This window comes from Pseudophryne corroboree, chromosome 1, assembly GCF_028390025.1.
Source record: "Pseudophryne corroboree isolate aPseCor3 chromosome 1, aPseCor3.hap2, whole genome shotgun sequence".
In the NCBI taxonomy this organism is placed as follows: domain Eukaryota; kingdom Metazoa; phylum Chordata; class Amphibia; order Anura; family Myobatrachidae; genus Pseudophryne; species Pseudophryne corroboree.
This window is the reverse complement of record NC_086444.1, coordinates 1,037,076,623-1,037,090,585: the sequence shown is the minus strand read 5'-3', so window position 1 is coordinate 1,037,090,585 and position 13,963 is coordinate 1,037,076,623. Positions and strand designations below refer to the sequence as shown.

General features: G+C 45.4%; 1 protein-coding gene across 1 annotated transcript in view; it reads right to left on the bottom strand.

Annotated features, from left to right (window-relative positions):
* Positions 1-1,422: 1,422 nt before the first annotated feature.
* Positions 1,423-13,963, bottom strand: part of LOC134923949 (plasma kallikrein-like) — a 136,315-nt gene continuing 123,774 nt past the window's right edge. Inside the window, exons 15-16 of the mRNA XM_063920799.1 lie at positions 10,819-10,973; positions 1,423-1,695 (exon numbers count right to left, since the gene is read on the bottom strand). Coding sequence (XP_063776869.1) covers positions 1,686-1,695; positions 10,819-10,973 — 165 coding nt within the window. The 3' untranslated portion in view covers positions 1,423-1,685. The remainder of the gene's footprint in view (positions 1,696-10,818; positions 10,974-13,963) is intronic.

The following is a 13,963-nucleotide window of genomic DNA, read 5'->3' as shown; positions in this document are numbered from 1 at the left end:
AAATGCAAACAATAATAATAGAAGTTTTAAGTTCTCTCTAAAAAAAAAAAAATCTAAAATATTTTTGGGCTAAAAAATGTTTTATGCTGGGTGCACACTAATAGATATATCTGCAGATCAATTGATCTGCAGATATATCTATGGACGGACCGGCCAGTGTGTTGAGCATACACACTGCCCGATCCGTCGGAACTGATGTCATGAACAGGGCGAACATTTACACACGCCCGCCCAGTTCAGCCATCAATCACCCCCGGCTGCTGCAGCTTGTGTACGGGCTGTCAGCGGTCATCGGCCAGTTTGTACGCACCATTAGTAAAAGCAGTTATCGTCCAGAGTTAAAATTACTAGTTCAGGCGGTAAAATTCCAAACATATATTTATATGATATATTATTGTGACATGGCAGGCCACATCTGCCTTACTGAGTCTTTGACATTTCAATATTGTAGTTAGTACTCTGTCAGTATCAGGGAGGCATCATGGAGGTGGGCAGTCATCTGAGCTTTAACCACTATGCGCTAGTTCCACAGAGATCACTTGCCAGGTACGCCAAGAAGCGAGGGCAGATACTAATTGCACAGGCTTGTATTAATTTTTTTGCCCAGGCCCCATGATTTGGCCATGTCGTCCCCATCATCTAAGCCTGCCATTTCTCTCTGCATCCCTGTGCCTCATCACTAAAACAAGTGCAAAGGCCACCTTAGCATTACAGCTCTAGAAGACAATCTGCTAAGTGCAGGAGCTAGTGAAGTGTCATACATAGAATACATAGGGCTGCGATACAAAATCTTAGCTGGATCTTTCAACTACCCACATACAACACCTTGTGGTGTCAAATCAGCTTTGGACCCACCTTGCACCTTGATTTGTTCAAGTGCATCATTCCACTGAGCCAAAGAGTTTTACAGAGCAAGTGGGCAGCGTTTGCAGAAATACAGAAGTTTGCACATGCAGGGAGGAAAAAGTTTGGAGGGAAGAGGACATTTCTAGCAAACAAGGGAGTAAACGCACCAATGCTTCTAGATTTATAGAGCAGAGCGGAAATGAGACTTCCTTTTGTGGAGAGAGATTATTGAAATGATATAATGGGATTAATAAAACGCATTGGAGTTGTTAGTCTTCATGGATCAGTCAATACATTTAATGGAATCTATTTTGCTCCTTCATGTTGCACTTTGGCTGAGAAATACATCTCCACACACGCTCCAAGCAAAGTAATAAAAATAAAAATGTGCATTGGTAATAACCTCAGACGTCATAGTCTCTCAATCTTTATTGAAAGGGAATGTACTAAAGTGAACTTTGGACTTTGATGTGATATTTGTCATCTCATAATGTGCAGCATAGTGTACATTAGTTCCCAAATATAAACAGAATATTTAAGACTTTTAGATATATAACAGTAGCCATGTGATAAATAGAGGGTACAGTAATTCCTTTAAATAATATTTAAAAGTAATACACAATTCATACAATAGCAGTCAGGTAATTGGTCTATGAAACATTTCATTGCTAAATAATTACAATCTGCCAAATGGATGCTAGCATACAGTATATCGTTGTCCTTTTCTAGTAGAGTAGCATTAGTAGTACACAGCATAATAAGGATCCAGACACAATTCCCAGTGTGTGTCATAAGTCAGGAATAAAGGCAAAGGACCATACATAGGCCTGATTGTTTTTTCAAATCACTCTGCAAGAGAAAATTCAGTAACAGACATTAGGCAGTGCAAGAGTCTCAATTCAAGAAAATACATATATAGTAACATTGGTTATTGCAGTCAATGAAGCACCAGGGCATGAAAGAGACAGTTGTGTGAAAGTGAGAACGCACACAACCAGATGTATAAGGAGTTCACATTTTACAAAACAATAACACTTTGTGTCTAGTAGAGATGAGCGAGTTCGGTTTCTTTGAATCCGAACACGCACGAACTTCACTTTTTTTTCCACGGGTCCGAGCGACTCGGATCTTCCCGCCTTGCTCGGTTAACCCGAGCGCGCCCGAACGTCATCATGACGCTGTCGGATTCTCGCGAGGCTCGGATTCTATCGCGAGACTCGGATTCTATATAAGGAGCCGCGCGTCGCCGCCATTTTCACTCGTGCATTGAGATTGATAGGGAGAGGACGTGTCTGGCGTCCTCTCCATTAGAATAGAGATAGATAGATTAGATAGAGAGAGATTGTGCAGAGTCGCAGACAGAGTTAGTTTACCACAGTCAGTGACCAGTGCAGTTGCTAGTTAACTTTTATTTAATATAATATATCCGTTCACTTCTCTCTGCTATATCCGTTCTCTGCCTGAAAAAAAAAACGATACACAGCACAGTCAGTCACACAGTGTGACTCAGTCTGTGTGCACTCAGCTCAGCCCAGTGTGCTGCACAGTCATCAATGTATAAATTAAAAGCTTATAATTAATTGTGGGGGAGACTGGGGAGCACTGCAGGTTGTTAGCAGGAGCCAGGAGTACAATTATATTAATTAACAGTGCACACTTTTGCTGCAGGAGTGGTGACCAGTGCCTGACCACCAGTATAGTATTGTTGTATACTACTAATATCTCTTTAAATATCAACCAGTCTATATTAGCAGCAGACACAGTACAGTGCGGTAGTTCACGGCTGTGGCTACCTCTGTGTCGGCACACGGCAGGCAGTCCGTCCGACCAGAATTGTATTATTTATTATTATATACCTACCACCTAACCGTGGTTTTTTTTTCATTCTTTATACCGTCATAGTGTCATCCTAATTGTTACGAGTATACTACTATCTCTTTATCAACCAGTGTACAGTGCGGTAGTTCACGGCTGTGGCTACCTCTGTGTCGGCACACGGCAGGCAGTCCGTCCGACCAGAATTGTATTATTTATTATTATATACCTACCACCTAACCGTGGTTTTTTTTTCATTCTTTATACCGTCATAGTGTCATCCTAATTGTTACGAGTATACTACTATCTCTTTATCAACCAGTGTACAGTGCGGTAGTTCACGGCTGTGGCTACCTCTGTGTCGGCACACGGCAGGCAGTCCGTCCGACCAGAATTGTATTATTTATTATTATATACCTACCACCTAACCGTGGTTTTTTTTTCATTCTTTATACCGTCATAGTGTCATCCTAATTGTTACGAGTATACTACTATCTCTTTATCAACCAGTGTACAGTGCGGTAGTTCACGGCTGTGGCTACCTCTGTGTCGGCACACGGCAGGCAGTCCGTCCGACCAGAATTGTATTATTTATTATTATATACCTACCACCTAACCGTGGTTTTTTTTTCATTCTTTATACCGTCATAGTGTCATCCTAATTGTTACGAGTATACTACTATCTCTTTATCAACCAGTGTACAGTGCAGTAGTTCACGGCTGTGGCTACCTCTGTGTCGGCACACGGCAGGCAGTCCGTCCGACCAGAATTGTATTATTTATTATTATATACCTACCACCTAACCGTGGTTTTTTTTTCATTCTTTATACCGTCATAGTGTCATCCTAATTGTTACGAGTATACTACTATCTCTTTATCAACCAGTGTACAGTGCGGTAGTTCACGGCTGTGGCTACCTCTGTGTCGGCAGTCGGCAGGCAGTCCGTCCATCCATAATTGTATTATTATTATAATATATACCACCTAACCGTGGTTTTTTTTTCATTCTTTATACCGTCATAGTGTCATACTAGTTGTTACGAGTATACTACTATCTCTTTATCAACCAGTGTACAGTGCGGTAGTTCACGGCTGTGGCTACCTCTGTGTCGGCAGTCGGCAGGCAGTCCGTCCATCCATAATTGTATTATTATTATAATATATACCACCTAACTGTGGTTTTTTTTGCATTCTTTATACCGTCGTCATAGTGTCATACTAGTTGTTACGAGTATACTACTATCTCTTTATCAACCAGTGTACAGTGCGGTAGTTCACGGCTGTGGCTACCTCTGTGTCGGCAGTCGGCAGGCAGTCCGTCCATCCATAATTGTATTATTATTATAATATATACCACCTAACCGTGGTTTTTTTTTCATTCTTTATACCGTCGTCATAGTGTCATACTAGTTGTTACGAGTATACTACTATCTCTTTATCAACCAGTGTACAGTGCGGTAGTTCACGGCTGTGGCTACCTCTGTGTCGGCAGTCGGCAGGCAGTCCGTCCATCCATAATTGTATTATTATTATAATATATACCACCTAACCGTGGTTTTTTTTTCATTCTTTATACCGTCGTCATAGTGTCATACTAGTTGTTACGAGTATACTACTATCTCTTTATCAACCAGTGTACAGTGCGGTAGTTCACGGCTGTGGCTACCTCTGTGTCGGCAGTCGGCAGGCAGTCCGTCCATCCATAATTGTATTATTATTATAATATATACCACCTAACCGTGGTTTTTTTTTCATTCTTTATACCGTCGTCATAGTGTCATACTAGTTGTTACGAGTATACTACTATCTCTTTATCAACCAGTGTACAGTGCGGTAGTTCACGGCTGTGGCTACCTCTGTGTCGGCAGTCGGCAGGCAGTCCGTCCATCCATAATTGTATTATTATTATAATATATACCACCTAACCGTGGTTTTTTTTTCATTCTTTATACCGTCGTCATAGTGTCATACTAGTTGTTACGAGTATACTACTATCTCTTTATCAACCAGTGTACAGTGCGGTAGTTCACGGCTGTGGCTACCTCTGTGTCGGCAGTCGGCAGGCAGTCCGTCCATCCATAATTGTATTATTATTATAATATATACCACCTAACCGTGGTTTTTTTTTCATTCTTTATACCGTCGTCATAGTGTCATACTAGTTGTTACGAGTATACTACTATCTCTTTATCAACCAGTGTACAGTGCGGTAGTTCACGGCTGTGGCTACCTCTGTGTCGGCAGTCGGCAGGCAGTCCGTCCATCCATAATTGTATTATTATTATAATATATACCACCTAACCGTGGTTTTTTTATACCACCTAACCGTGGCAGTCCGTCCATAATTGTATACTAGTATCCAATCCATCCATCTCCATTGTTTACCTGAGGTGCCTTTTAGTTCTGCCTATAAAATATGGAGAACAAAAAAGTTGAGGTTCCAAAATTAGGGAAAGATCAAGATCCACTTCCACCTCGTGCTGAAGCTGCTGCCACTAGTCATGGCCGAGACGATGAAATGCCAGCAACGTCGTCTGCCAAGGCCGATGCCCAATGTCATAGTACAGAGCATGTCAAATCCAAAACACCAAATATCAGAAAAAAAAGGACTCCAAAACCTAAAATAAAATTGTCGGAGGAGAAGCGTAAACTTGCCAATATGCCATTTACCACACGGAGTGGCAAGGAACGGCTGAGGCCCTGGCCTATGTTCATGGCTAGTGGTTCAGCTTCACATGAGGATGGAAGCACTCAGCCTCTCGCTAGAAAACTGAAAAGACTCAAGCTGGCAAAAGCACCGCAAAGAACTGTGCGTTCTTTGAAATCCCAAATCCACAAGGAGAGTCCAATTGTGTCGTTTGCGATGCCTGACCTTCCCAACACTGGACGTGAAGAGCATGCGCCTTCCACTATTTGCATGCCCCCTGCAAGTGCTGGAAGGAGCACCCGCAGTCCAGTTCCTGATAGTCAGATTGAAGATGTCAGTGTTGAAGTACACCAGGATGAGGAGGATATGGGTGTTGCTGGCGCTGGGGAGGAAATTGACCAGGAGGATTCTGATGGTGAGGTGGTTTGTTTAAGTCAGGCACCCGGGGAGACACCTGTTGTCCGTGGGAGGAATATGGCCGTTGACATGCCAGGTGAAAATACCAAAAAAATCAGCTCTTCGGTGTGGAGGTATTTCACCAGAAATGCGGACAACAGGTGTCAAGCCGTGTGTTCCCTTTGTCAAGCTGTAATAAGTAGGGGTAAGGACGTTAACCACCTCGGAACATCCTCCCTTATACGTCACCTGCAGCGCATTCATAATAAGTCAGTGACAAGTTCAAAAACTTTGGGTGACAGCGGAAGCAGTCCACTGACCAGTAAATCCCTTCCTCTTGTAACCAAGCTCACGCAAACCACCCCACCAACTCCCTCAGTGTCAATTTCCTCCTTCCCCAGGAATGCCAATAGTCCTGCAGGCCATGTCACTGGCAAGTCTGACGAGTCCTCTCCTGCCTGGGATTCCTCCGATGCATCCTTGCGTGTAACGCCTACTGCTGCTGGCGCTGCTGTTGTTGCCGCTGGGAGTCGATGGTCATCCCAGAGGGGAAGTCGTAAGCCCACTTGTACTACTTCCAGTAAGCAATTGACTGTTCAACAGTCCTTTGCGAGGAAGATGAAATATCACAGCAGTCATCCTACTGCAAAGCGGATAACTGAGTCCTTGACAACTATGTTGGTGTTAGACGTGCGTCCGGTATCCGCCGTTAGTTCACAGGGAACTAGACAATTTATTGAGGCAGTGTGCCCCCGTTACCAAATACCATCTAGGTTCCACTTCTCTAGGCAGGCGATACCGAGAATGTACACGGACGTCAGAAAAAGACTCACCAGTCTCCTAAAAAATGCAGTTGTACCCAATGTCCACTTAACCACGGACATGTGGACAAGTGGAGCAGGGCAGGGTCAGGACTATATGACTGTGACAGCCCACTGGGTAGATGTATGGACTCCCGCCGCAAGAACAGCAGCGGCGGCACCAGTAGCAGCATCTCGCAAACGCCAACTCTTTCCTAGGCAGGCTACGCTTTGTATCACCGCTTTCCAGAATACGCACACAGCTGAAAACCTCTTACGGCAACTGAGGAAGATCATCGCGGAATGGCTTACCCCAATTGGACTCTCCTGTGGATTTGTGGCATCGGACAACGCCAGCAATATTGTGTGTGCATTAAATATGGGCAAATTCCAGCACGTCCCATGTTTTGCACATACCTTGAATTTGGTGGTGCAGAATTTTTTAAAAAACGACAGGGGCGTGCAAGAGATGCTGTCGGTGGCCAGAAAAATTGCGGGACACTTTCGGCGTACAGGCACCACGTACAGAAGACTGGAGCACCACCAAAAACTACTGAACCTGCCCTGCCATCATCTGAAGCAAGAAGTGGTAACGAGGTGGAATTCAACCCTCTATATGCTTCAGAGGTTGGAGGAGCAGCAAAAGGCCATTCAAGCCTATACAATTGAGCACGATATAGGAGATGGAATGCACCTGTCTCAAGTGCAGTGGAGAATGATTTCAACGTTGTGCAAGGTTCTGATGCCCTTTGAACTTGCCACACGTGAAGTCAGTTCAGACACTGCCAGCCTGAGTCAGGTCATTCCCCTCATCAGGCTTTTGCAGAAGAAGCTGGAGGCATTGAAGAAGGAGCTAACACGGAGCGATTCCGCTAGGCATGTGGGACTTGTGGATGCAGCCCTTAATTCGCTTAACAAGGATTCACGGGTGGTCAATCTGTTGAAATCAGAGCACTACATTTTGGCCACCGTGCTCGATCCTAGATTTAAAGCCTACCTTGGATCTCTCTTTCCGGCAGACACAGGTCTGCTGGGGTTGAAAGACCTGCTGGTGACAAAATTGTCAAGTCAAGCGGAACGCGACCTGTCAACATCTCCTCCTTCACATTCTCCCGCAACTGGGGGTGCGAGGAAAAGGCTCAGAATTCTGAGCCCACCCGCTGGCGGTGATGCAGGGCAGTCTGGAGCGACTGCTGATGCTGACATCTGGTCCGGACTGAAGGACCTGCCAACGATTACGGACATGTCGTCTACTGTCACTGCATATGATTCTCTCAACATTGATAGAATGGTGGAGGATTATATGAGTGACCGCATCCAAGTAGGCACGTCACACAGTCCGTACTTATACTGGCAGGAAAAAGAGGCAATTTGGAGGCCCTTGCACAAACTGGCTTTATTCTACCTAAGTTGCCCTCCCACAAGTGTGTACTCCGAAAGAGTGTTTAGTGCCGCCGCTCACCTTGTCAGCAATCGGCGTACGAGGTTACATCCAGAAAATGTGGAGAAGATGATGTTCATTAAAATGAATTATAATCAATTCCTCCGCGGAGACATTGACCAGCAGCAATTGCCTCCACAAAGTACACAGGGAGCTGAGATGGTGGATTCCAGTGGGGACGAATTGATAATCTGTGAGGAGGGGGATGTACACGGTGATATATCGGAGGGTGAAGATGAGGTGGACATCTTGCCTCTGTAGAGCCAGTTTGTGCAAGGAGAGATTAATTGCTTCTTTTTTGGGGGGGGTCCAAACCAACCCGTCATATCAGTCACAGTCGTGTGGCAGACCCTGTCACTGAAATGATGGGTTGGTTAAAGTGTGCATGTCCTGTTTTGTTTATACAACATAAGGGTGGGTGGGAGGGCCCAAGGATAATTCCATCTTGCACCTCTTTTTTCTTTTCTTTTTCTTTGCATCATGTGCTGATTGGGGAGGGTTTTTTGGAAGGGACATCCTGCGTGACACTGCAGTGCCACTCCTAGATGGGCCCGGTGTTTGTGTCGGCCACTAGGGTCGCTAATCTTACTCACACAGCTACCTCATTGCGCCTCTTTTTTTCTTTGCGTCATGTGCTGTTTGGGGAGGGTTTTTTGGAAGGGACATCCTGCGTGACACTGCAGTGCCACTCCTAGATGGGCCCGGTGTTTGTGTCGGCCACTAGGGTCGCTAATCTTACTCACACAGTCAGCTACCTCATTGCGCCTCTTTTTTTCTTTGCGTCATGTGCTGTTTGGGGAGGGTTTTTTGGAAGGGCCATCCTGCGTGACACTGCAGTGCCACTCCTAGATGGGCCCGGTGTTTGTGTCGGCCACTAGGGTCGCTAATCTTACTCACACAGCTACCTCATTGCGCCTCTTTTTTTCTTTGCGTCATGTGCTGTTTGGGGAGGGTTTTTTGGAAGGGCCATCCTGCGTGACACTGCAGTGCCACTCCTAGATGGGCCCGGTGTTTGTGTCGGCCACTAGGGTCGCTAATCTTACTCACACAGCTACCTCATTGCGCCTCTTTTTTTCTTTGCGTCATGTGCTGTTTGGGGAGGGTTTTTTGGAAGGGACATCCTGCGTGACACTGCAGTGCCACTCCTAGATGGGCCCGGTGTTTGTGTCGGCCACTAGGGTCGCTTATCTTACTCACACAGCGACCTCGGTGCAAATTTTAGGACTAAAAATAATATTGTGAGGTGTGAGGTATTCAGAATAGACTGAAAATGAGTGTAAATTATGGTTTTTGAGGTTAATAATACTTTGGGATCAAAATGACCCCCAAATTCTATGATTTAAGCTGTTTTTTAGTGTTTTTGGAAAAAAACACCCGAATCCAAAACACACCCGAATCCGACAAAAATAATTCGGTGAGGTTTTGCCAAAACGCGTTCGAACCCAAAACACGGCCGCGGAACCGAACCCAAAACCAAAACACAAAACCCGAAAAATTTCAGGCGCTCATCTCTAGTGTCTAGTAATAACAATTAAATTTATGGATAAATACAATAAATGTGGGTTTTATATTCCCATTCATTGTACAGTATAAACAATGGTGACAGCTATAAATAAAAAAAACCTATAAAAATCCGAACAGTTAAGTAAACTTTGATTATTATTTTTCTACTGTGCATGTGCAAATCCATGGGAAAATCACTAATGTGCAATATTCCCAGTGATCTCTGCTGCTCAACACCGCCCGATATGGGACTCTGGAGATGGCAGAGAGATAAGTATAATTACATTAGCTTCCTTTTTGGGGGTATATATTAAAATTCCTATACATATGGCAGCACATGTTTTAAAGGTTCCAGTATGTAATACTCGTGGGTTCGCTGCGCTCGCCACGCTTCATTCCCGGTGGCAAGTTACACTTGACACACTATTATATTCCCCCTCGGGTGGTGGAGTGGACAACCACCCAAGAGGGAAATAGAGTCTTTGGTCAGGATTCCGACCGGCGGCATTTCACCAGCATTCGGGATTCTGGTGTTGGTCTCCTGACTGCCGGAATCCAGACAGCCGGTACATTAACTGCATCCCGTTTCAACAACAGTCATTTTACAATATTTAATACTTTAACGTGAGCTCTGTGAAAGACAGAAAGGGAAGATGTAGGAAGGTAAGGGAGAGGAAAGAATAATATCAACAATGGGAGATGGGGGAAAATTGGGTGTAGTATGGTTTGCCGGATGTTGGGGTCCCGGCGACCAGCATACCAGTGTCGGAATCCCGACCGCCGGCATGCCAACAGCTGGGCGAGCGCAAATGAGCCCCTTGCGGGCATGGTGGCGCCTATTCTCCCTCCAGCGGGGTCATGGACCCCCAAGAGGGAGAAAAGATGTTGGTATGCCGGCAGTCGGGATTCCGGCGCCGGTATGGTGGTCGCCGGGAGCCCGGCCGCGGGCAACCTGAAGCCCACCCAGGAAAATTATATGTACTTAAAGCATACAATGGAAAATAAGGAAGAGGATGAAGACACTAGCGCAATATGACAAGAAGTGATAGCATTAGAGAAGTAGATGTACATTCGAGAAGAAGATGTACATGCAAGCAAAACAACACAGTGGAGCAAGATAGAGATAATAAACAAAGCAAGCATATGTGGGCAAGGTAAAGACTGGTACAGAAAATATCTCAAGTAGAGGGATCAATTCATTTTGTCTATATACAGTATATAAAGCAGGTTGACCTGGTGTTAAAAAACAAACAAACAGGAAATTGTTATTCTAATAACGTGCTGACAGTGATGTAAATACTTTGACAAACACTTTACTGGCAAAAAACAATAGACAGTGATAGTTATTTGAGAGGAAAGTGCATCTTACATTTTAGTATGTTGTACAATCCAGTCTGTAAATTCTGTGACTTTTGTGTAGACCCCGGGCTTGTCTGGCTGGGCACAACCTTCTCCCCAACTTGTAATACCAATTAAGTACCATGTCTTGTCAACCTCACAGGACAGTGGACCTCCGGAATCCCCCTGTAATTAGATTCAAATATAACAAGTATTACTATTATTATTATTATTACATTTTATTTCTAAGGCACCACACGAGTTTCGCAGCGCCGTACAAAGGACTGAAAGTACTGAGAGACAAACTTAGCATTACAGTAAATAAATAACAAAAATAAAGTACAGGAAACAATGAGCACCACACATTCTCAAGACATAATACAGCTAAGATGTAAGTAGTGAGGGAGTGATCATCGTACTACTAGGGGCTGGTGGCCATAGATGGAGATCAGTCTTTACCAGCAGGAGAAAAGCGGTAAATTTGGTCGCTGAGTAGGGGAGAGCTGTGAGTGAAATGTGTCGAGAAGATGGCTTAGATAACAAGAGGAAAGAGGGCCCCGCTCTGAAGAGCTAATCTAGTCGGAAGGGTCGACAGACTGATGACATGAGGTGCAAGCGAGCGGGAGGTAGCCTGATGGCAGTATGCAAGCAAAGTAGAGATGTTCAAGGCATGAGGCAGGGGGATGGAGGAGCGGCCTCAGGACTAGGTTATGCATCGGGAGGGTATGCTTTGATGAACAGGTGGGTTTTTAGTGCCCGTTTGAAGCTTTGCAAGGTCAGGGAGAGTCTATTGGTGCGGGGGAGTGCGTTCCACTGAAGGGGTGCAGCACGTGCATAGTCTTGAACTTGAGCATGGGAAGTAGTGACCAGGGCAGTGGAGAGGCGACGGTCATTGGTTGAGCGTAGGGAGCGGGAGGGAGTATGAAGGGAGAGGAGGTTGGAGATGTAGGGAGCACTGGAATTAGAGATGGCCTTGTATGTGAGGGTGAGGAGTTTGAAGAGGATTCTGTAGGGGAATGGGAGCCAGTGTAGATTTTGTCGAAGGGGGGTGGCAGATGTGGAACAGCGGGAGAGGAAGATAAGCCTAGCTGCGGAGTTCAGGACAGATTGGAGGGGAGCAAGATGGGAGCAAGTGAGGCCAGTGAGTAGAACGTTGCAGTAGTCGAGTCGTGAGATGACCAGTGAGTGGATGATAAGTTTAGTTGAACTATGGGAGAGAAATGGCCTGATACGAGCAATGTTGCATAGCTGGAACCGACAGGATTGTGCCAGAGCTTGGATGTGGGGTGCAAAGGAGAGGGAGGAGTCAAGAGTGACGCCCAAGCAGCGGAGTTAGGGAACGGGGGAGATGGTGGTGTTGTCAACAATGATAGAGATATTGGTCAGGGGGTGTTACTCTGGATGGGGGAAAGATGATGAGTTCAGTTTTGTCCATGTTGAGCTTCAGAGAGCGCTCAGACATCCAGGAGGAGATTGCGGAGAAGCAGCTGGAAACCTGAGAGAGGATAGAGGGGGACAGATCAGGAGAGGAGAGGTAGAGTTGTGTGTCATCAGCGTAGAGGTGGTATTGAAGGCCAAAAGGAGTTAATGAGCGCACCCAGGGAAGAGGTGTACAGGGAGAACAGAAGGGGGCCAAGGACAGAACCCTGAGGGACACCAACAGGAAGGATGGAAGGGTGTGAGGTGGTGCCGGAGGCAGACACAGAGAAGGAGTGGTTAGTAAGGTAAGAAGAAAACCAGTCAAGGACAGTGCTAAAGAGGCCAGCGTTTTGGAGTGTGCGGAGGAGGAGAGGATGATCCATTGTGTCAAAGGCAGCAGAGAGGACCAACTAGTACTACTAGTTGGTAATTGCAGCTCCTAGCACTACTTTCCCTAGCCAGCAATGCAGGTGGCAGGCAAGCAGTGTGCAGGGAGCATAGTAACATTGGGACCACTCACAACTGTCCTATACTGTAAGTCATTTCTGTACTCCTTGATAGTAGCTCTGACTCAGTACTTATTAAGTAGTACTGCTTTTAGACGAGATAAGGATTAGAGATAACTAGAGATGAGCGGGTTTGGTTCGCAGAAAAACTAACCCTCCTGAACTCCATGTGTCAAACACGGGTCCGAGCTCGGCTCGGTTGTTCCCGCCTGACTCGGAAAACCCGAACGAGGCAAAACGTAATCATCCCGAGATTCGGATTCCATATAAAGAGCCGCGCGTCGCCGCCATTTTCACTCAGGCATTGTAGAGGGTACAGAGAAGACGTAGCTACGTTCTCTCAGTGTCAGTTCTCAGTATCAGTGTTTATTGCTGCTCAGTAATACTAGTACAGTGTCTCTCTTGTGCTGCATCTTGCTGCTGTAGGGTGCTGTGGTAGTAGTGTCCTGTGACTGTGCATCGGTCATCATCATTCCAGTCACAGTGGTATCTGGGGGGTGACAATTCCAGAGTGCTTTTGTTCTGCTCACTAATACTAGTACAGTGTCTTGTGCTGCTCAGTGTCAGTTCTCAGTAGTATCATCAGTGCTCAGTATCACTGCTCATTGTCTTGTGCTGCATCGTGGTGCTCAGTAATACTACATTACTAATACTAGTACAGTGTCTTGTGCTGCATCGTGCTGCTCAGTGTCAGTTCTCAGTAGTATCAGTGCTGAGTATTACTGCTCATTGTCTTGTGCTGCTCAGTAATACTACATTACTAATACTAGTACAGTGTCTTGTGCTAATCGTGCTGCTCAGTGTCAGTTCTCAGTAGCATCATCAGTGCTAAGTATCAGTGCTCAGTAGTATCATCAGTGCTCAGTATCACTGCTCATTGTCTTGTAGTGCTCAGTAATACTACATTACTAATACTAGTACAGTGTCTTGTCCTAATTGTGCTGCTCAGTGTCAGTCCTCAGTAGTATCATCAGTGCTCAGTATCACTGCTCATTGCCTTGTGGTGCTCAGTAATACTACATTACTAATACTAGTACAGTGTCTTGTGCTGCATCGTGCTGCTCAGCGTCAGTTCTCAGTAGTATCATCAGTGCTCAGTAGTATCATCAGTGCTTAGTATCACTGCTCATTGTCTTGTGCTGCATCGTGGTGCTCAGTAATACTACATTACTAATACTAGTACAGTGTCTTGTGCTGCATCGTGCTGCTCAGTGTCAGTTCTCAGTAGTATCATCAGTGCTCAGTATCACT